This window comes from Branchiostoma floridae, chromosome 3 (genome assembly GCF_000003815.2).
Source record: "Branchiostoma floridae strain S238N-H82 chromosome 3, Bfl_VNyyK, whole genome shotgun sequence".
Classification (NCBI taxonomy): domain Eukaryota; kingdom Metazoa; phylum Chordata; class Leptocardii; order Amphioxiformes; family Branchiostomatidae; genus Branchiostoma; species Branchiostoma floridae.
The window spans coordinates 31,769,586-31,793,476 of NC_049981.1; the positions used below are offsets into that span (position 1 = coordinate 31,769,586).

At 40.7% G+C, this 23,891-nt stretch overlaps 1 protein-coding gene across 3 annotated transcripts in view; it reads right to left on the minus strand.

The window, feature by feature from the left end:
• LOC118411389 (fibroblast growth factor receptor 4-like) overlaps positions 1-23,412 on the minus strand; it is a 123,004-nt gene extending 99,592 nt beyond the window's left edge. For all 3 annotated transcript variants that reach the window (XM_035813650.1, XM_035813652.1, XM_035813651.1), the window contains exon 1: positions 23,226-23,412. In XM_035813650.1, coding sequence (XP_035669543.1) covers positions 23,226-23,352 — 127 coding nt within the window. In that variant the 5' untranslated portion in view covers positions 23,353-23,412. The remainder of the gene's footprint in view (positions 1-23,225) is intronic.
• Between the last annotated feature and the right edge of the window lie 479 nt (positions 23,413-23,891).

Sequence of the window (23,891 nt, forward strand, 5' to 3'; positions counted from 1 at the left end):
TGGACTCAAAAGATCCTATATCACACCTAGCTGGGAATGCATGTCTACGGTTTTTACTCAAGAGTCGCGGGCCATAATGGCTTGTTGGTATACTATAAGGCTTATGTATATCACACCAAGCTGGAAATGTGTGTCTGGGGTTTTTACTCAATAGTAGTGGACTCAAAAGATCCTATATCACACCAAGCTGGAATTGCATGTCTGGGGTTTTTACTCAAGAGTCGTGGGCCATGATGGCTGGTCGGTAAGGCTTATGTCAGGATTTTTGGTCAGTCTTACCAGCAAAATGTACCTCACCAGTGTAAAACCGTATGCATGATGATGATGATGACGATGATGATGATGATGACCAGCTACAGGACAAACAGGCCACGTGTTCAAATCCCGACCAGAGTAAAAATTCAGGAACCAGCAGTTTTGCAAAAGATGCATTTATATATAATATAGGGAAAGATGTAGTTTGTCGAAGAAGATTAGACATCCAGGTAATAATATGCTCAAAAGCAGTTAAGCAACTGGATATGATTTTGGAAACGGTCATACGTTTCAGATAGTATCCACTATCTTTCGTCAGTGACTCAGTTTGGTAAAAAGTTTCAGATCTTCTGGAAGGAATCAAAACATCATCATTGGCGGCTAACAGCAACGCTTCAAGGTGAAATCTGTAGTTTAGTAGCCATCATCTGTTTGGCAGTCGGCCTGCAGGGTTGATCAATAAGAATGTTACAGTAACGGCACCGCAGAAAAGCTCGCTCAGCTCGCAGAACCCATTTCTGGCATAGATCGAGGCAGTTAGTATCGGCTTCCTGAGTCAGAACATGCTGTGATGGGGATTTGGCTATTAAAGACAGAAACATCAATATTGAAATTGCGCAAGACGCACTTCAAGGGAAAATGATGGCAATTTTCTTTTTTTTATGACGACCATTTTTGAAGCCCTCTTTTGGCAACTTTGACAGCACTGGTAATATTCAACTTCTATTTCAATTCCTCACTCCATTGTTACACTTAAAAGTATACCATTTCTGGAGTAAGCACTCAAGTCTACATACAAGTATTCTTGATAAATGCATCTCCTATGAGTATGACCTTGATAAAGGACATCTTCTACAAAGATCTTTCACCCTGTACAGGTCACCATTGACTGCCTGCTCTGTTATCGGTTTTCTCTGTCATAAACATCGAGTTGCCTCTACAAGGTCGTCCGTCAAACTAAGCTTTGATTTCACGGACAGAAGATGAGATACAAATGAGATAGTATCTGAAAAAACATTTTCTTCTAAAGCCACACCAATTTAATTTGTTGGTTGTCAGATACAAAAAAAATATGCGTAACTTGAAAAACATAAAGAAGCCAAAGCCAGAGGACCAGGTTTATGCCTTGGTGCACTCAGTTTTATGGAGTGAATTCCGTCATGTTCACGTTTCACTCCCAGCCTGTTGCTTGATATCCTTTTGCTATATCTTCACTTTGAAAGATCTGAAAACCAACGTGTTAAATTGGTAATACTAAGGTCTAATAGACTTTAGAATTAGACAAACAATGATGGCTGAAAAACAGTCAAATTTATCAAAATGTAAAGTAAAATTTGCCAAGTTTGGTCATCAATCATCATTCCCACCACCCCCCAAAAGTTACCTTTACACTAAGTTACAGAAGGAGGTTTTCAACCTCCTTGGTTACAGCAACCTTGTTTTGCTGAATTGTACTCTCCATAACCACTTAGGAACGCCTGGTAAGGGCTAACAAGCATCTTCTGTTTGACCTTGCACAAGGGCATCCTGGAAACTTTTCCCGTCCTCTGTCATCCCGGGGAGACAGCTGGGCGATCCTTAACTACAGCCAAGTCTTTCCCCTAAATCCTGGGAGCTGTCTGTTTCAATTCTGCTGCAGACAGAAATGGGGGGTAATTGCAGGTCAGGGAAGCTACAAGACAGAACTTTGGAGGACAGCCAGCTGAAGCTTTCCTGAGGGTGTGGAGGGGTTTCTGGGAATTCAGGTTTCACTAAAACACCAGGATTTTTTACAGCATAGGGGTATCTTCCTGAAAATTTCAAAATTTACAAACCTCAGAAACAATATTTCCTGCATTTTGAGGGCCAAATTTAGTGAAATGAATCTAACATTTTTTATACATTTGCTACAAAACAACAGAAAACGTCACAAAGAACACTGAGATAGTTTATGTTCTTTCTGTTATTATAATATTAACAATACTAAACACAAGAAGGCAATAGTTCTAAGTTTCTTGGCAGTTTTCAACATAAATGTATTTTTTTGTATATCGTATCGTGTTCTGAAGTATCTATCATTTCAAGACCTCTTTCAAGCTCTCTTCACATAAATAGAGCTCAAATAAGAATCCTTGACTTAGGGATGCAGCCTATACTGTCTGGAGTGAATCATAATGACAGCATTCAGATGCACACTCCCTACACAACACAATTTGAAGGTTAAATGCACAGTCATACAATAAGGGCCAAGGGCATTATACAAGGTATAATTTACAACATCGCTCTAAGCCCCCTTATAGGTTTAGTATTCATATCCTTTACTCCATCTTGTGATGAGACAGTAGCAATTCAATCAAAGGGACTAGGGTTATGATTACATAGCTGGATGTATGACTGTGTGATTGCCAGTAATGGGCAGAATTGCCCCAGATTGTGGTGCAGTTGTGCATGGCGTAATCAAAAGGTGAGACGTCGAACATGAATTGTTCATCCAAGTCAAGTTCGCAGAGGGTCGCCGGCAAAAGGTGAGACGTGGAACATTCCACAAATCAAACAAGCAGAAGGGTTTTGATCTTGAAGTTTGATTTCAAGGTTAACATTGTAAAGTGGGGATAACTGTAAAATGGTTCTTTCACTTGAAGGTGCAATAAAATTTTGGAACCAAATCAATAGTGTCACTGAATCGTACAATAAGACAATAAGACGAGCAAATTATGGCCCACTTTACATTATGCTTTTCGCGTTAGCGGTGAAATTTCCCGCTGACGGGACGCCGCTATCGGGACCTCTTTACACACCGCCAGGAAATCTGGCAGGACACCCGCGGTGCTTAGGGCATGCGGCAGTGACCTTACCTGACCCTCTGTGACATAAGGCGCGAATAAAATATATGGCGGGAGAGCCGCCACCACATTTGTTGCTCGCCGTGTTTCAGATGTTTTTCTTTACGTGTCTCATTCCCGTTATGTCCAACATGAGGTAGGGAGCAAGGCTAGCGCGCAGGAGACGCCTGACATACCGGGAGATGATGGTCGGACGTCGCCCAGCTAGAATTCACCCTGCTTACCCCACTGCCCTTGCTTTGGCACGAGGTGGCGATCCTATCAACAGGGCGATTTGGAGTTACGTAAGGTTACCGGCGACCTTTTGGCAGAAGTTTGTCCAGGGCACACTGTGTGATGCAGAATTCTACAAATTAGCTTTATGCTAATCGCTGAACCCTGACCTCCCGCTAACGCGAGCCCGACGAGTTCTCTTTATACACAGTTTGAAGTTGTCGGGGACTCCAGCTGAGCCAACGGGTGTACACTTCGGAGTGGACGGAAGAAAATTTGAAGATAGCGGGACTACGTTAACGGGAACTCTCTTTACACGGGGCTCCCGCTAACGCGAAAAGCGTAATGTAAAGTGGGCCTAAGACCCGCCGCATTCATTCTGAACCGCGAATCTATCACTAACTACCATAACATACGACTGTCATGCAAAAACAACACAATCAATTCATGCATTTAATTTTAAATTTACTGTTCATAAGCCATCAGGACTACCCAGGGCAAGCATCCCTCAGATATTGAGCTGTTCATGACATTCTTTAGAAGGCCCAAATAACACAAAATCCTCAACTATAGGGTACCCAGGCAGTGCAGTTATGAATTCCTAGAGATCAATAAAGTTTATTGCAAATTCTTGCCCGTGGGCTAATTGCAGGTAACATGAGAGATTTTAACAGTGTAACAAAACAATAACACAAGTGTCTACTCTAGTCTAAAACTAGTAAAAGCTTTAATTCTAGATCCTGGGTTATTGGGTTCAACTCCTTTTTCAAAGACAGTGGAAGACAAAAGATCCCACCTTTCCTATTACGTTTGGGTTTTGTAAAGTTAGAAGGAGAATTGTTTTCTTTTCGTCAGTGAATGTAAAGAAGTTTGGGTGGAATTTGGTGGCCTCTTCAAACAGCTCTTTTCTTTCGTGATCATAGAAAGAGCAGTTTGACATAAAATCTGTTTCGTCTTCCACCGTGTTTGACGTGCACTGTTTGCACGTTCTTTAAAATACAGGAAGCTTCTTGTACCGTCCTCTCTCAATTTGATTTGATTATATGGATGACATCGATGCGCTGGCATCAAATCAGCCACTAGAAAAAAAAAAACATACTTCAACCATACTGTAATTAAAATGTGTTTCGTCTTCCACCAATTGACAAGGTACCAGAGCAGCAGACATTGCTTGAGTACAGATGGTGGGACCTGTCCAAGGTAATCAGGATTTTACAGAGAGTTCCTTTCGCTAATTAGATTTGTACCCATTAGTGAACACATGTCGATGACCTCCTGCTGGGGGTCAATTTCCTTATCTCACCATCTTCTCACATTTCACTTTCGGTCAGAAGATGGGAGAGAAAGTGATAGTGTCATATTCACAGTGTAGCTTGACAGAATCAAGTTTATTGCAAATTCTTGCCCGTGGGCTAATTGCAGGTAACATAGATTCAAACAGTGTAAAATACAATAACACAAGTGTCTACTCTAGTCTAAAACTAGTAAAAGCTAACTCTAGATCCTGGGTTATTGGGTTCGACTCCTTTTTCTAAGACAGTATAGACAGACCAAGGAGGTGACAGACGCTGCATGTATGTACTAAAGTTTTATCATTAACACACAGGTTCATAGGGAAATTCTTAGCTACTACCAGTAGTTCTTTTTGACAAGCACAATGAACAGTAGACCACAACTAAACATTCCATGCTGAAAATCTTTTAACCTATTTGGCCAAACCCTAGCCTCTATCAGGCTCAACAGGTTGCTGGAAAAATAGAAGACTAGAAATTGACTGATAAATTTCTACTATTTTTCCAGCGAACCGTGGAGCCTGGTAGAGGCTAGCCAAACCCAAACACCCCAAGCCCTGCCATGTTAGCCAAGTGTAAGCATGCCAGAGGGGGACTTCACAACTCCCTGGTAAACTGTTTCACAGCCGGGTGGGAAGTGTGCAGGGCAGTTTACACCCAGCAAACATGTGCAAACCTCTCAGCACACAAGTGCGGGCCAGGGCCTGTGAGAGGGCTCTGTTCTATCTATTCGTCACTGTCAGTGGCTAGCTGCAAGGGGGAGATATGGGTATAGATTATATAGATATCCTTGGTCTACGTTCTGGAAAAAGGAGGTTCTTCCTCCACTGGACGTTTTCCTTAGAATATCTGTCAATCTCTTAGCACAGAAGCACACACCATTGGGGTGTGAAAGAGTTCTATTCTGTCTAGCTGTTGCTGTCAGTAGCTGCTCAGGATGCAAGAGGGAGATATGGGTTTGGATTATAGATATCCTTGGTCTATGTACTGGAAAAAGGAGGGTCTTCCTCTACTGGAATTTTCATGAGGAAAACCCTCTTTTTTCCCTAGATATCTGTCGATATCTTGGCACAGAAGCACATACATTTTGTACCATTGAGGTGTGAAAGAGCTCTGTCTAGTCGTTACTGTTAAAACTTAAAAGTTGCTAAAGATACAAGAGACCTGCATGGAAATGGGGCTACCGTTATCAGGAAAGAAGATCTTCTCTTGAAATTTTTTATGTTAAAATCCCTCTCATTTCTTCTTCAAAGATCTCCATATGACTATAGTATAAATTGAAAGCTCTGACAGTGTTCTGTCCATTCCCTATTTTCGGGATGAACTGATGATACTGAATATATGCATGGGGTATTAGAGTTGGAATACTGAAGCTGTTGACCGTATCGCGAGACGACAAGAGCCGAAGAGAAGATTAGAGTTGGAATATTTGGGGCTGTTATAAAGATTGAGAGTGTTCTTTGTATTTTCATTACTTTGAGATCTCCAACTTTCCCCCTGAAGATCTGTAAATCTCTTGGCACAGAAGCACACACCATTGGGGTGTGAACTTGTTCTGTTCTGCCTATCTGTCACTGTCACAAGATGCTCAGGATGCAAGAAGGAGGCAGGGATATTTGTGACTGTTGGGAAATACGACTGTCTTCTCCCAAACTTTTTCCCCCAAAGATCTGTAAATATCTCGGTATACAAGCAATGGAGTGTGAAAGTACTTTGTTCTGAGAATCCATCATTGTCACAAGCTGCGCAGGATGCAAGAGGAAGATGTGGAAACGCCATGGTTGGAGTATTCTTCCAGGAATTTTCATTGGAAATATTCCAAAATTTCCCCCAAACTGCTGTAAATCTTAGCCTAGAAGCATGAAGCCATGTACAGGATATTCTATTTGTATGTAGTTTTCATCATTGTCAAAGCCTAATAGTATTTACTAATACAAAACAGTACATGGAAATAGGGTAAGGGTCTTCTTTTAATTCTAATTTGTCTAAAGATCAATTTAAAGTGCATCTCTTATCATTATATACAGATACAAAATACGCCCAAAGTTCAGACACTGCTTGCTTCACACATGATATAACGTTATGCACCACAAAATGGATAAGACAACACAACCATGGACTCACCATACATGGGAAACTCCATGGTAAATTCATCAACTGCGCAGCCCTGACTAACTCAAACCGCTTAAAATCACACACGCATCTCTGCACACAAAGTCACGCTGCGATCCGTCGTATAAACGCGTTCCGGAAACTCTCGGCAATCAGGGAGCGTTTACTTTGCCTCCAGGCGATTCCGCGGATCTCGCAAGTCGAGCGCGGCGCCTAATTCCCGGGAACAGATAATTGGCAGAACCAAATTCATAGGTGGGTAAATTACAGAGCTGAGCTCAGCAGGCATTCCGCCACTGCGACTGGAAATGAGTGGGTACCGAGACTTCATGTATTGATATGCATGGTGGGGCGAACCATTCCAATATGGGAGGGGTGATGGGGCATTCTCATCTTTCAAACGTTTGCTTTATGATAAAGCTATATTTATTGCCAGAACTCAGAAGTTATAGCAAAGCACTTGGTAAATGTTATATCAATTAATATGATTAATAAAGTCTATGTATTGTTGTGTTTATGCTATGTTTCTTATCAAATTTGTCTCCCCGCATATAAGTACAGACTGGAACATTCCTAAACGCTGCCGGAGATGAATTGATGTTACGCCTGGAAAGGACAATTTCACATCCAACAAAAATCCCCTTCAAATCAGTTTAGTTCACTCAAAAGTAAGGAATATTTTATTGACCCTGAAGGCGACCTGGTGCATAATGCTACAGTAACAAAACTCCCATGCAGTCTTTGCCAGGGCCGTAACAAGTTTCATTTGGTTGTCATACACCTAGAGTACATATCATCAAATCTTGGACTTTCCTTTTTTGTTTAAATGGGGAACCAGGTGTACATGAATGCTAAGGTGGTTGTTTGGCACCAAGTTGGCATTCGGCCTAAGTGTTTCCTGTAAAGTGTAATGCCAGTAATGAAAAATTTATGGTCGGTAGGGATTGTCTTTTCTAATTTTTTCAGACTTTGGTCCAAACTCTACTTTACAATACAGTTTAAAACTGAAATGCATGAGGACACATATTTCCAATGGTTACAAATCTGTGGATACATTTATCCTTAATTAGATATGACAAGCAGGTGTTCTTACTTGAATAGGAAGCAGACCAAGGAGCTTTTATCAACGAGCAGACTGAACAAAAATTCTAACTGGAAACTACCGATATGATTTTCTAGGGTATTTTGGAAGACAGAAAACACAACATTTTTTTTCCAAGGCCTTGGTTTTTTTAGGCAGCATGGAAAAGGTTAAGGATACTTAACACAACTTCTTGAAAACTTTGAGAGAATAACAATGTCTGCAAGGTAGTCTTAAGTAGCTTACACTTACAGTTAGAGCGACTGAGCAATCTCTTATGACTCAGACTTCAGCCATTTTCTATCCTATTTCTTCCCTCTACAGAATAAACTGGAAGGTACTGGCCGGGAAAAGATCTACCTTCACTGGTGCAATCTTGTCCTATTAAAGATGGTATCAACAAGCATGACTGATCACAGCCCTGTTCACACAAACATCTGATTCTGAAAGCGCATTTAGAGAGAGAGAGAGAATCTGATTGAGGCTTGCCAAAAGGCTCCCCTCTGCAAAATTACAATGTAAATCAGTGGTCAGTGAATAAAGGGATCCCTTCCCACTTTCTTAAGCTCGGAAGTGTCAAGGAAGATGTCAGTCAAGATGACTTGATGCACCCCAGAAACCAAACTTTTGTTGTGGGAAATCGATAAAGCTCTCAAAATGTATGGAACTGATGTCAGAATGGCAGGAGGGAAATGATCTTTGACATGCTTGACACTGAAATGTTAGCTCCTTACCATTGCAGGTATTCATGAGTAGGTAAGTGTGTAAATGTATGGGTGGGTGGGGAATAGGTAAGTGGATGGATGGATGGATGGATGGATGGATGGATGGATGGATGGATGGATGGATGAACAAACAATACCAAATACTGTATTCCTAGTTTCTCAGAAGCACCACTTTATTGAGCCAGTATTCCTGTGGACCTAATCATAAATTCCCTGTCTGAATGGTTGCATGACTGACTGAAAATAAGTGAATTTATGGACAAAAAACATTGAAACCTGTCTACCCAACTTCTCAAAGTACCACTTTATCCAGCCAATATTCTTGCAGACCGCATCATAAAAAACCCTGCCTGGCCCAAGTGATAGCAAGCCTGATGAATGACTGAATGAATGAGTGAAGTGATGGACAAACAATATTGAAACCAGTCTACCCAACATTTTCCCCTGTTTGTGCCACTTTTTGCTAAACAGTATGAAGTCTAACCAAAGCCACAAACCTTACCACATCCCTCCTGACACCTGTGCTCCCTGGGGACCAATCCTTGGAGTAGGGTCTCCGTGAAGTCTTTGAAACTTGTGACAATGCTTGACAACCCTTCCCGCATCACTTGAAGTGTCTTAACACCTGCTAATTTTGAACTTGAATACCCTGCCGAACATGGCAGAGCAGTGACCACCAATCATGTCTTCCCTATCCTTATAATGCATTTAATGGCAAATAGAAGCTGTCAAAAGTCACCTACCTGACGCTTCGTTCTCGAAAAACTAACATTGAGAGGGTAGCCCGGCTTCTAAAATGTCCATTCTCAACTTTTCGGAACTTTCTGACCACTGGAACACATGTGATTTGCATCCAAACGCAACTCGGTGACCTTTGACCCCATCTGGCACTACAATGACAGCTACATAACAAACTTCTTTCTAGTGTCCAGGCACCCAAAACAGGCTTGAAAGTCTGGTTTTTTCGACATAATAAAAAACCTACAACCCTTACCTGTAGAATACAGCTCCAAGATGCCAACATTTCCAAAGAAAAACACATCTTCTGATACTTTTAAAAATCAATCCTGTGGGGACTCACCGGGGACCTTCTGCGCAGCCGTCAATTAGGGTCATTGCCCTTAAAACCCTGCCTGGCCTGTGAGATATTAAGCCGATTGAATGACTGAATGAATGAATTTACGTATGGACAAACGATACCAAAAAAACTGTATGCCTAGTTTCTTGGAAGCACCACTTTATCCAGGCATTATTCCCATGGACCATATCATAAAACCCAGCCTGGCCTAAGCGATAGCGAGCCTGTTGAATGACTGAATGAAGGAATGAATTTAAGGATGAACAGGATAAAGATATTGAAAACTGTTTACCCATCTTCTCAGAATCACCACTTTATCCAGGCATTATTCTTGCGGACCGTATCATAAAACCCCAGCCTGGCCTGTGAGATAGCAAGCCGATTGAATGACTGAATGAATGAATGAGTGAATTTATGGACAAACAATATTGAAAACTGTATACCCAACGTCTCATAAGTACCACTTTATCCAGGCATCATTCTTGCGAACCGTATCATAAAAACCCTGCCTGGCCCAAGTGAAAGCAACCCTGTTGAATGATTAAATGAATGAGTGAACTTACAGACAAACAATATTGAAACCTGTATGCCTAGCTTCTTGGAAGTACCACTTTATCCTGCATTATTCCCGTGGACCATATCATAAAACCCCAGCCTGCCCTGTGAGATAGCGAACCTGTACATTCAGCCCTGACTTCTGACATCTGTATCTGTATTTCCACAAGACGGATCATCCCATTACGCCACGGGGCTCGCCCTTGGGCTAAGAGATCCCCGTTAAGATTGCGGCAAGGAAGAGATGCTGCTCAAGACGTTAAGCAATGCCTTGGAAGTGTACGAAGATGTTAAGGCCCGGGGAAAATATGTTAGGTTTTGGGTCACCAAATCAACCGTAGCAAAAACATGCGACGCTATTTCATTTTTTGGTAGACTGCTGGCCAGGGTCATAAAGTTCAGTTCAGTTCATCCTCATATGAGGTGCCATTAACGATGTCCGACCATGCATCTCTATCTAGCATGGCGGCTAGCAAGTTGTAGTCCTTTAAATCAACCTCCTCCTCAAAGACTAAAAACTTTAAAAAAAAAACTAAAAAAAAACTTTCAATCTAACTGATATGAATAAAAATGCAAGAAGTCTTGGAAATTTTCTTACAGTCAACGTGCATCCTTCACTCTGTTTAAGACTTCAAACATTAACAGCAGATGTGTAGTAAACACTGTACTTCTTTGCTCAGTTTATTACATATGCTTGTGCTTTTACAATTAATATGTTATATCTTAGTCATTACAATATGAATTATGATGTTGAATTTGTTGGATAACTACAGCTGAAATCTGAAAAAAAAAGTTAAAAACCTTACCTATCTTACATCCGTAAATAGTTTCAGCAGGTTGGTAGATCAATTGAACAAAGTCTTCTTTATTACAAAACCTTCTTTTAATTCTTCCGTAACATTTCAAAGACTATCTGTGCCTCCATCAGTACAGAATGTCAAAACCTTTACAGAAGAATAAAAAGAAGGTTGTGTAACTAACAAAGAAGACTTTGTTCAACTACCCTGTCCTAATTTTCTCAGGATTGTATACCAGAAACAGAAAATTTACAAGGGTATTTTCTAGGCCTATGCCATGCCTTGGAAGTGTAAGAAGATGGAGGGTTCTTGTGCGAACAAGAAAGACGAAAGAAATGGGCAGAGGATCCAGATGGTTGAAAACACAGAACATCAATTTTCTAGGCCTATGCCATGCCTTGGAAGTGTAAGAAGATGAAGGGTTCTTGTGCGAAAGGGAAAGGCAGAAGAAATGGCCAGAAGATCCTGATGGCTGACTGGTCGAGCAAGATAAGACGTCTGAAGAATGGAGTGAGATAACTGCTGTAAGGAGTAGCAACATTATCAGGACTACACTTTTGTACATGGTCATTTTGTCTTGTCTCCTGGAGAATGAATGTCTTACACAAGCTCACTGCTCATCTCGCCGGATACAAAAAATGTTGGAAAAATGTTTTTCTCAAGAACTCTTCTATTTAGATTAGAACTTTAGATTCTAAAAATATATTGTACAAAATGAAAACCGAAGGCATAAGGGAAAAGTTGTTACACTTTTGCCCTAGGTTGTTATTCCAATTCAGCATTACTGTGGTATCCTTTTAAATCGCTGAACCAACAAAGCAGATTAATTTAGGCCAGCAGCGATACCCTTTTCGAACAGATGTACATACACATACAACATGTATGACTTACACGTACTAACCCATCTGGGGTAGAGATTTGCCACTGAGATTTTTTACCTCATCACTGCAGAAATCTCTACTGGCAGTTTCACTTGCTGAAATAATCCCCACATCAGTACTTACTGTTCTACAGATGATGCCATACCAGATAACCCACACCGATATCTTTTTTTTCTTTCTTTTTTTAACGAGTTTGTTCAGTGCGAGGCCATTAACGACCTCTCGGCAGTGAACTAAGCTCTAGTAGAGCTTTTCCCTTATGTGAGAAACATTGAGCTGCTGCAAGTTTCTAACTGACTCAATAGGTGAAGCAGGGGTTACGAAGGCTGCTCGGAAAATACCCTACCCCATTTAGCCGACATGGTTTGATCCACTCACACTGGGAAGGACCCCTACTCTTTTTGATGAGACACATTACTTGATGCTACAGACAGATTTGCACATTTATTTAGATGTCAGAACTCCCATAATGCAAAAATAGGCAAATATATCAAGGACTGCTTTGCTATTAGAAAGAATACTGAAGCTAATGATTAGCCTACTTCATTATGATACTATATGAATGAATTATGCATATTAGCCCTTATTGTTATGTTAACTATGATGTTAAGCTTTATCCTATACCTCTATTTTGTACTTTATGTAATAGTTGTTGCCATACTTTGTACCATGTACAATTGTTGTGCAATAAAGTTCTCATTATAGTATTCATTCCTTTTTTCCCCAAATGCATGGCATGTTTTTACAGTAAAACCACTCCAACTTTTTTCCAGATTCACAGTATTCAAGCCTCGAAGCAGAGGCACTGGAGGAGTAGCTTGCAGCATCTGGATTTCCAATAACAAATATTTCATGTGGAAACCTCCACCAACCGCTAACCTCTAGCTGCTCTCCCAAGTGACACTATCTCCCTCTAGCTGGAACTGCAGGCACTTCAAACCCTTGATATATCGGATAAGGGAGACTTTGCAACATTGTGTTGTCAGCAGTTTTGAAAAACAAAAGGCAATTGTATATATAGGCAATATAATCCCTTTCCTTGGTTCTTGGAAAGAATTAATAATTTTGTAAAGCAAGAGGACAATACAAATGCGACAGAACACCCTTCTCTTTGTTTGATATATACAGTGGAAGCCAGTTAATTGCACCTCGGATAAACGCATACTTCGGATAATTGCACGGAATCCCTAAATCCCAAACCGTCTCCCATCCATTCCATTGTTAGTGACTTCGCTTATCTGCACAACAAAAAATCACCAACGCCGGATAATTGCATGACAATTTGTCAAACATCGTCAGCAAATTGACTGAAAATGCATGTTAAAATCGTCGGACACGGTACAAATAAGCTGATAATGACCTTTGTGAAGTCGCTATACTTACAACATGTATGAAATTGTTATTGGGATCAAAAGAAAGCGATATTGTGGGGTCAGCACCATGAAGAGACGCCCGCCCGCTTGAAAGGTCGTCAAAAGCCGGCATTACGATTTGGCAGACAACTTGCTTTGACATACAGTACTCAATAACAAATGTTCTCTATCTGTCCTTTGTCTAATTACGTAATTAGGGTCGCGGGGAAATACTTATGCAGTGGTTTTATGTTCTTGGCAGCCAGTCGGAAACAACACAGCGACTCGGGGCCTACAGACGGACATAACACTCGCCTTCGGCGGTGCGCATGCAGTGCTTTAGTTTCGTGATAAGGAAGCTAGATAACGTATACAGTAACTTACTTTTAGTTTTGATTTCAAGTGCATTGCAGAACGATGTTTCGTGAAGACATGTATATGACGTCCGGAGCACAACAGGTACAGCACTACTGTGGCACGTAAATAAACTGTGCGTTGTACTACCTCCCATACCACCTCTCGGCCCCCCCGCCCGTGGTGATGCGGTCCAAATGACCAACTCCGCATTATCGCACACGCCGGATAGTTGCACGAAATTCGCTGGCAAATTGGGTGTGCAATTAAGCGGCTTCCACTGTATATACGGCCTCTTTCGGTTAGTATTGATTATGAATCCTTAACAACTAAACAGTCAGTCATTTTGTACAGTAGTTATTGTACAGTAGTATTACAATAAAAACATCAGATATCTATGGTGTTGCTGATTTCCATTGATACACCTGCCAGTTCAAGCTTATCAAACTGTATTTGCATCAATTTGACATTATGAAGTTCAGATTTTTGGGATGGACGAGGTGAAATTTTTACTTCGTCCCGACAGAATTTCCAGGGACTTCATGTTAGTATTTCTACACAACAAAATAAATTTTAAAAAACTTCATTTTGTGCTAAGTAAGAACCTAAACAAACAAACTGCATTCGTGCAGCCTCAGTGGTGACCATGGACTTGGGCTTCTCAGAACTGGGGATGATCTGTATCAACACAAAAGCATCCTGGGACGGAAAGATTTGAATTTGAATGGCGCGGCACCAGATTATAATTATGGGCTCAACAGTTACACCATGCTATAGGATTGGCCATGAAATTGCTCTTTTGTTATGCTATGGTTGAGCCCACTGCCTGTGATTAATTTGAATTGGAGACTTTTGAATCTCAATAGCAGGGATCGGATTACATGTGGTCAGACAAAATGGAACTAATTGAGCCGAAATGAAGAAGGGTTTAAAACTAGCCCCTGGGGTGCCACAGTTATCACTATGCATAACAGAATTTTACATCGTAAAAACAAATTGCACAGGAGAAACTTTATATATAGATCTCAAAATATTCAATTTCTTATTAATTAATATTCTTACCATTCATGTTATCAGGCCTATGTTTAGTTTGATTGCACGCATTTTCATATTGTTGCTGTCTCTTTGAACTTGAAGTCTTTCTACAATCTCAAAACTTATTCTGTAATTTGGAAATGCTGAAATGATTCTTGCATAAAGAACAACACACCTGGTATCAGTACCTATGATCGGTTATTCTTACTGCCAATGTGTAAAGGTGCACAACAAAAGGATATTGACATTCAGAAATCGATTTATATTTTTCTTACGTTGTACGAATAAAATATGCATGTGGTGAGGATTAGGATATTCACACATTGAAAAATAAAAGATAGCGAAAAACTGTTGAAAAGATGTAGTGAGGTGATTGTTAGCATTTTTCTGTTGATACAGAGTTATGGCTTGTGGAAATTAGGTCAGGAAATGACAGGGTTCACTCCAGGTCGTTTGGGTGCCTGTCATTTTTCCTGATGAGTATCAAACCAGTCACCAAGGAATTCAGGATAAGATTAGGAAATGGGTCATGCTTTTATCCAGGCTTAACTGCAAGGGCTGGGATAGATAAAGGTGCAGTATTCTGCAAGCTCAGTTCTATGTAAAAGAAATGACTTCACAATGAGATATCAACATTGAAAACTCTCCTGCAGTACTGTAGCAAGCCACTAGGAGACCCATTGTCAAACTTGACCTACATATCAGATAAGGACTCATAGATATAATTTCCACACACACACACACAGACTCAAACACAAATGACACTACCCTGGAGGCCATCCGGGATGGGGCAGCTAGGACCTACCCTTTGAAAAGGTAGCGATAACTCCTTCAGGCTTAAACTCCCCCGGAGTGATAATGTGAGATTGTCGGGCTGACTGCCTTGGCTCCCCGAACAAAACTTGCTAACAAACCTCGCTAGCTACCCGGTCCTGTCTGGCTCCCAGGGTAAAATGACACTGAAAACATAACCTTCTTGTTAAAGGTAAATTATTTCCAGAAGTTATGTGGCAATGTGGCAATCAAAGTTCGAGTCCCAACCCTGGAAAGTTTAGCTAGAGGGTTACCAAGAACAAGACCAACAAGAATAGTATCATTAGCATGTCCGACTCCTAGGCAAAATATATAATGAAGGATCATAGCATGATATAAGGCTGGATAGGTGCAAAATTGATTTCATGGAACCTTCATATACACCATCATCGTCACCATGTACAGATGTTTCCTTAAACTGTCCCTAGAGGTTAAAGGGACATACAAATACTTGTACAGGAAATTGGGACCTGATGTTATTTTGGCAGCAAGTGTGTGGGTGGGGCTGAATGTATATTGGACTTTGGACAGTGGGTACAACAGAGCTGAAAGTGAAACTTGATTGCATAAGTGCTCAGAAATGTGAGATGATTTGAAAGTGAAACTTGATGGTGTTACCGTGTAAGAGGTCAGAAAGAAAAGATGTTCTGAATCTGAGGGTTAAAAAGTGGATTATCCCAATTTACAGGGTAGAGGAAGTGTAGGCGTAGTGGATGGTCTGTGAGATGTCTAGAGTACAGGATCACATATCCGGTGTATTTAGCAATACGGAAATCCTGGTTTAGTACTATATGTACATTTTGTGTTTTTCTCCATATTTCAAAGTGGTTTCGAGGCTGAGGTAACATTTGGTGCCTCTGAATCTGATGCCATTTTTGTACTCATCATTATGGGGTATACAGTGTGCTAGTCTTCACACTGTGATGAATTTAATTTCTTATAAATCTAAATTTAAAAAACAAACATTACGCAACTTGCAACAATGTATGATCAAAAGAAAATTCTGCAATACCCCTTGATGCATAAGAAATCATCTAGGCATGAGTCTTAAATGGCTGTAATGTTGTGTGGCTGAATCTTCACCTGACAAGCAAAGTTCAAAGCCAAGTTGCAAATACCCACCTATAACCTGCAATTTGTAGAAACATTTTTGAGGTTGCAGAAAAATGTCAACAACCTAAAAGTTGGCAGATTTACAATGAGAGAGCATTGACATGGTACTAAAGGATATCAAGGAGGCTCTATTTAATAGACTTTCCTTGCTACTGTAAATATGAATTACATTACACGAATTATATATTATATATATAGGACTTGGAAAAAAAGTATTTGCATTGTTGACAATTTTTCCAAACCAGTTGCTACATATATATCAGGTATGCAGAGGTGGCTTCTCACCTGGTGACATTCACAGGTAGACTGAACAATACCTGTCTATCCAGGTGTCTATCCAGTCTGGGTCACTGCACAAGGTCACAGGTAAACCAGGTGCCTTTTGTGATCTATTGTCTGTAGACCTGGCAGGATGTAAGGGGGAGGGGGGTATAGAGATGACTTATCTACACCTTTTCTTTCTCTTTTACAGCTCAGGGACATCGGTACAGTTACTATTCTCCAAGCAGAGGTTGAGTCGCGGAGATATAGTAGTAGTAGTTTGGATTTTTACCGACTTGCAAATGGAGAATAACAGTTACGTCACCATGTGGACTGTGTGCGTGCGCGTGTCTGAGAGCATGTTTGTGTATGTATGTGTGTGTGTGTGTGTGTGTGTGTGTGTGTGTGTGTGTGTGTGTGTGTGTGTGTGCTATGACAGTGTGTGTGTCTGACTGAGTGTACATGTATATGTGTATGTGTGTGCCTGTTTTCATATTTGTGTATATGTGTATATTTTTGTGTCTGTCTACGGGTATGTCTGTCTGTCTGTCTGTCTGTGCTTCTCTGAGTTCAAGTTCTCACTTGACATTGATTAAGTAGAAAAGTCTTGACTGTCTTGTTGACTATTAGTATTATAACCAAAGTTCACTGTACATTTCACACCCCTCCCCTCTTCCTGACTTTGAAACCATGACCTGCTTTGTCCTGAACTTGGCATTTTGCCATCTTGGACAAGAATGCTCCATATTTGTTGGAACGTTTTTATACATTACATGTAGATATGTAAGACTCTGACTAATAGCCTTACTTAGTAGCTACTGCTACATGTATCTACATGCAGCATGCAAAAAATCTGGGACTGAATAAAGACTAGAATGAAATTGAGCCAGAGTGGTTTCCATCTATCAATATATTTTATGTCTGTGGTCTCACATATTGCAAAGGTGCAAATATGATATTGCCTATGGCACGCTTTATTTTGTTACAGTTATTGGAAATAGAACATCTGCATTGTGATGAATTGTTTCATTGTGTTCAACACTTAATTCTACAGCAACATGGCTAAACTACCGAGTCTGGCTCTCCTCAAACGTTCAAGCTGCAGGAGACGAAGATAAACAAGTTCTTTGTAATGAAATGTCAGGGCTCAAAATACCACATGCATATGCAGGTTAGTGCAGGTAAAATTGGAGCTGTGCAGGTATTTCTGGTGTCTACTTGCACCTAACCTGCACTGGTTCATGTACTAGTACTGGGTTTTATACATAAATGTCCTATGATGTACGTGTGTATGGGTTGTCATTAGCTGCATTGACTGTTACCACCTAATAGTATATAGAAGAAAAAGTAGTAATGGTTCCTGAACAAATTTAGTATGATCCATACTTCCTAAATTCAGAGTAGTGCAGGTAAGATTTGTCTGGTGCAGGTAATTTTCGATGTTACCTGCACCAGTACAGGTATGCGAAAAAAAAAAATTTCGAGCCCTGAATGTGCAATGAAGAAAGATGAAAGTCTGGATAAACAACACAATGTCCGACTGCACAAGCCAAATGTCTACTCTATATACAAGTACATGAGTTATAGTGCATTACGCAGGCAGTGTTTAAAAGTCCATTGTTCCCTGTAACAACAACAACGTTATCGAAAGTCAATCTCTGAGTGCCCAGGGTGTGCAAGTTCTGCTGAGGTTGTTGTAAGACAAGACCTCTGATTAAGTGTTCTGAGGACAGGTTCAAGTCCAGAGGACTGTCTCGTCCATGCGTCTGTCACATGATCGTCACATGACTGTCACATGCGCTTGTATAGTCGCACAGATGCATAAATAAATAAATAAATAAACTGACATAGATGTACACAACCTGGGCTTGAAATAGGTTTTCATGCATGCTTGCATTGGGACAGGTGACATTTGAAATCACCTGTACAAGACACGGTTTACTTGTACCATATCATTTTCATTCCTTGTTAATCTTGATGATTGATCATACTGCAAAAGTGGTCTAACTATCTAAGTTTTGTATTGTACACCTGGACAAGTGTAGGTAGGTACCAGAAATACCTCATTGCACAACTCTATTTTTGCCTGCACTTACCAAAATAGCATGCACATATCGGTGGTATTCCTAGCCCTAAATCATAAATGCACATTTAAAATCAGCACATACAGTACAAAAGCTGTTGTGGGTAGTCATTTTCCCCTTGACACATACCTGTCCTGACCTGAGTTATCTGACCTGTCCCTGTTGCCAGGTAGAGAGACAACACTGTGACATGGCCTGCTGTATGTAAACACTGAGGTGTTTAGGGTCTGGGCTTACTTATGTTAAACATTTCGCATTTGGTTCCTCCATGCACGTACAACATGTAAAGGGATGGGCCAGGAAAAATGAAGAGAAAAGTTGTTGCAATTCTTTTCAGTGTATTGTGTCATAAAAATGAAATATTTTCTTGTCATTCCAATATTTCAACAATCTTATTTTGGAGTCAGCTTTTTTTTCAAACCACCTAATGTTATATGTATAGCAGAGTGAATCTAACAGTATCAAGAGAAGCACTGTATATTCTTTCAAATAATAGTATGTCAGCTAGAATCAAGTCGTTGTTCTTTTAAATAGCTACGGCCGCGTGGCGCGTTGGTACACCCGATCCCTCGATCTCGGAAGTTAAGCAACGCGCGGTCCGGACAGTACTTGGATGGGGGACCAACCAAGGACTGACCGGATTGCTGTAGCCTCACGAAGCTTTCCACGAAATCGTCTTCCGGGAGGGACGTAAAATGGGGGTCCCGTGCTCGAGGAGGTGCCTCGACCACGTTAATCAGCCTCATTACTCATAATTTGGGTACCTACTGGCTGGCAAAATACACCTGGTGATTAAACAATGGTGTGATGTAGTTTGGACATTGCTTTCCAAATCTTATGCACAGAGATTAGTCTTTCATCACTTTTGTTAGAGTTACAAATCTATCTCAAAGTAGTACTGTAGTATCCAAAGTTACTATAAAAGTTAGGTAACTATCCAGCATCCCCACATGTATAAACATTATGTCCATATTTGTTCAGAAACTGGATAGGAGTCCAGAATAATGGCCACTTCAGACAACACGTAACACCTTCCCTTCCTTAAGAACACGACTCCGTCCAGGTAACCTGAGGTGTTGTACCCCACGCTTACCTGTGCACTGAGTAAACAACTTTGTTTACTTATTTATCCAGCCAGGACGACGGGGCTTTAATGGCTGTAAGGCTATCCGACAAGCGATCGGAGGGTTTAAAACACTTGTAGACAAGAAGTGAGACATCAACAGCACTTCAGAATGAATCACACACGGGAAGGTGTCAGGATGTGGCTTCTCTGCACGCCTCTGCCATTCTAGCATCACGTAGAAGGCGAGAAGCTGTTTTTACTGCGAATAAAATCTATCATACATCGTCATACCTGTGTTTTTCAACCTGGCTACCAAGGGATTCATATCAGTACTATCTTGGACTTACACTAAAGCAAGGTTGTCTGTCCAGGATCCGTCTCACCGTGCCAGTGGAACAAAAATTGCTTGTTGGGACAGAATAAAATTCACCCCGTGCATCAAAAAAATTTGAGCCTTGTGACACCTGAAAGTTCAACATGGGCTTCCATTTCCAAGCAATATGGCAGAGGGGGGTGGAAAGAAGTCAAAGAACAAACACATCACATGCTTGGCAATCTGAAGACATGTGTTTACACATGCAACACAGACATTTCTGATTAAAATGCTGGAGTGGGTATGTTATGTTTGGACACGAGGAGTCATAGAATTACTAGAAACAACAAGGAAACGGAAGTGGATGTACAAACTCAACAACGTGAGTCAACGAGAAGCTGTAAAGCCAGAACGTAAACAAGAACCTTGCTGATAATGAGTGTTTGAAAAGTACTCTAACCATTTTCACTTTTGATTTGAAGTTTAACCCATGGAAATTTACTGAATATTCATCAAAGACCACAAAAAGCAGAAGTGTTGAATGAAAAATTGACATCACCTGGTCACACAAGTTTAGGTTCTGTTACTAATACTAAGTAGTGGCCCAGTAGTGCATGGGCCATTAGTACATTCTTTCCCCTTCTTACGTTTCTCCAAGGAGGTTATATTGGTTTCTCTCCATTACAATAAAACAGATAAATACCCCCTTGGCACATTAAACTCTACAACATTGGACAAAACTCTTTAATAATAGTTTAAATGATGTATTTTTCCAGTTGTTAAGTCCATTCTCTAAATATCAGTAGTCAAACCTTACCAGCATTTTGTAATAAGACACTATAATTGTATGCACACTGTCACATACATATACAGTTCACTTGTGTGGCCTGGTAAGTTGTAAATGACTCCAGAACATGCACCATATGTTCCTGTGAGGGGCCAGGCCTGTTATATAAAGTGGGGCAGTCCCTGATACACATCATTCAGTACACCCCTTATGGGCAGTGTCCTCAGAGAGCTGGGCTATTAACTGCTATTACTATTAACAACTCAGCTATGATTGAACCCAAATGTGTACACCAGATATCTTCACTCAGAAAGGGGGTATGGGACCTGCTCTTCAGTATGTGTGCCAGTTATTCTGGGTCATATGCCAGGGACAATAAATCACAATTATGCATTTAACAGAACTGTGACTTTTGACACCGTGTAAAAATGCAACATAGATATAATATACGAAAACGAGGGCAAAAGGACAACGCAAGCTAGACGGAAACAGTCCCTTTATAAATTATACTTATTTTCATAGCACAAACTTTCTCTCCTATACCTTGTATTCATACAGGATAGTTCACGAAGACCCTAGTCAAACCTATCACAGTTGCAAAGTATCTTTCAACGTTTCTTCCTCTCTGCAAGTATCCTTTTGTACTCTTGAGTCTCTTTCTTTGCTGAGAGTGCTCTAATACTAATCCAACTACAGTACAGGTTCATGTCAAACGGACATGAAGAAAAGGGGACAAAATAGAAAGCCTGTCAAAAATGCTAAAACACGTCGAAAAACAGCCAGGGCCGAACCTCTGCTTGGAAAGTTGCTGATAGACTTATGATAGGTTTAAATACAGGCTTTACTACTTCTTAGACCCATCCAGGAACAGATTTAAACTTCTTGGTGGCAGCCTACCCCCTACCTAGTTCCTCAAGTGTTCCTGACACCACTCACTCCACACAGCAATTTAAATGCCCCCACCAAGAAAAGGCTCTCAAGGAAACTGATATCTTGTTTTCTCTCTAAGCTAATTCTAAGATGTTGATAAGATCGTGCTCAGGTTGTACTGCAAGTGCCAATCTTTGTAAGTTCAAAACAAGGAACAGAGAAAACAGAACAAGACGTTGTTTGTATTGTAGTCTGTGGTAGGTTGACCCCACTGGTGGTCAAGACTTGTGTGTTATCTCTAAAAACACACTCAATGTTGTTTACTAGTGTGTGATAAACAAACAATTATACTTGTTAAGTGGTCTTTGTTTACCTGTCACTAACTATGTTAATCAATTAACTTCTGATAATTGGTACTACTGACAACAATGGCTTCATTATACCATATTATAGTATTGATGCCCCAAAAGTTTTCTCAAGTCAAAGCAAATTAAAACAAGAATAAACACTAAAGACACAGTTATCTGTAGTACTTGACCTTAGTGCATCTGAATCTATACATAATTAAAGAATGTCTACTCATTCAATATTCTACTACCAAATAAATTCAGCAATAAACTGAGATCAAAGAAAACATGTCGGACACAGCAAAAATGTCGGCATGTTTGGACACTTCCTGGATTGGACGATTGAACATGCCTGCCAAAAACTGGCAACCATGCCTGGCGAAAATTGAACATCAGTGCAATATATAGTCCCACTGTTATCAATCTTAAAAACACAGCAGTATTACATAGGAGAGCATAGACGGTACAGAAAAAGTTGGTGCAAGTTTGTCACGTTTTGAAAGACCTCACGCAAATTTACAGTTTTTAAAAACGTTATTTTAAACACGACAACGTTAACCTAAGAGCTTCCTGGTTTGTTGTAAGCAAGTCAGAGTATTCTACAGAAAGCCATTGACACAAATTGGAGGAAACTTGGTCAATTTTCCGTGCTTGTGGTGAAGCACAGATGTTTTTAGAGGGACTAGTTCTTGTCGGACCTCATGCCTGGAGGGTAGTCTGATGACTTCCGGACAGATGAACTTGTAGGAAATGGTCGGACAGCCACAGAGACGTGGAATTTGCCGGGGGTGGAGGCCCGCATTTTCCTCGTGCTAACCAACAATTTACAATTCCGACAGCAAAAGGTGGACATGTGGGGCTAAGTAAGTAAATAAAGAGAGGCAGGGAAAAATAACAAGAGTGTAGCAGATTGGGGTCAGTGCAGGCCGATCTCGCCTGAGCTCGAGCACCGCCGAGACGAGAGTTTAGAACAGTCGACCGGCCATTTCTGCAGCAATTTGTAGACTTTTCCCACTTACCGAGAGTCCATAGGGTCGCTAGGAGGAACAGGGTACCAGTCCAGTTCATCTGTGAGAGTCTTGGAAGTCGTCTGAGCCCAGTTCTGTGCAGAAATCCCGTCCGAAACCAGCTGTTGAGGAAATCCATCGCTCCGAACTCTCCAACATCGTTCGTAACTTGACACTTCCGGAAGTCCTGACAAATTACGTCATTTCCCCGTTAGCGCATACCACTCATAAATTTCAAAATTAGATTTAGCACACCCTATTCATTTTTATTTACTGCAACAATATTGGTAATTTAGTGTGTATATTACGAGAATTTCCAAAATATAAAGATAGGGATAGATTAGTGTATGGTTGTGTGTACTAATTTTGGGGAACCACGGCTTGATAGTGGACTCGCCCAATTTCGAAAGAACTAAAAGTTTGCTCAACTTTCTCCCAGCTGGTAGCAAGAGAAAGGCATTTCGTACCTGTTGAATTCTGACCTCGCTAAAGCGTCGGACATATTTTGTTGCTCCACGTGTCATTCGGCAAAAGATGTATGTTGAAGCAAATGAAATACCAATTCAACAAAAAAATGAAAAGTCCTTTGGAGGCGTGCATTGTAAAGTGGGTCTATATGGGGGTATCCAGGTAACGTTTAACGGTTAACCTAACGGTTATCTTAACGTTACGTTATAT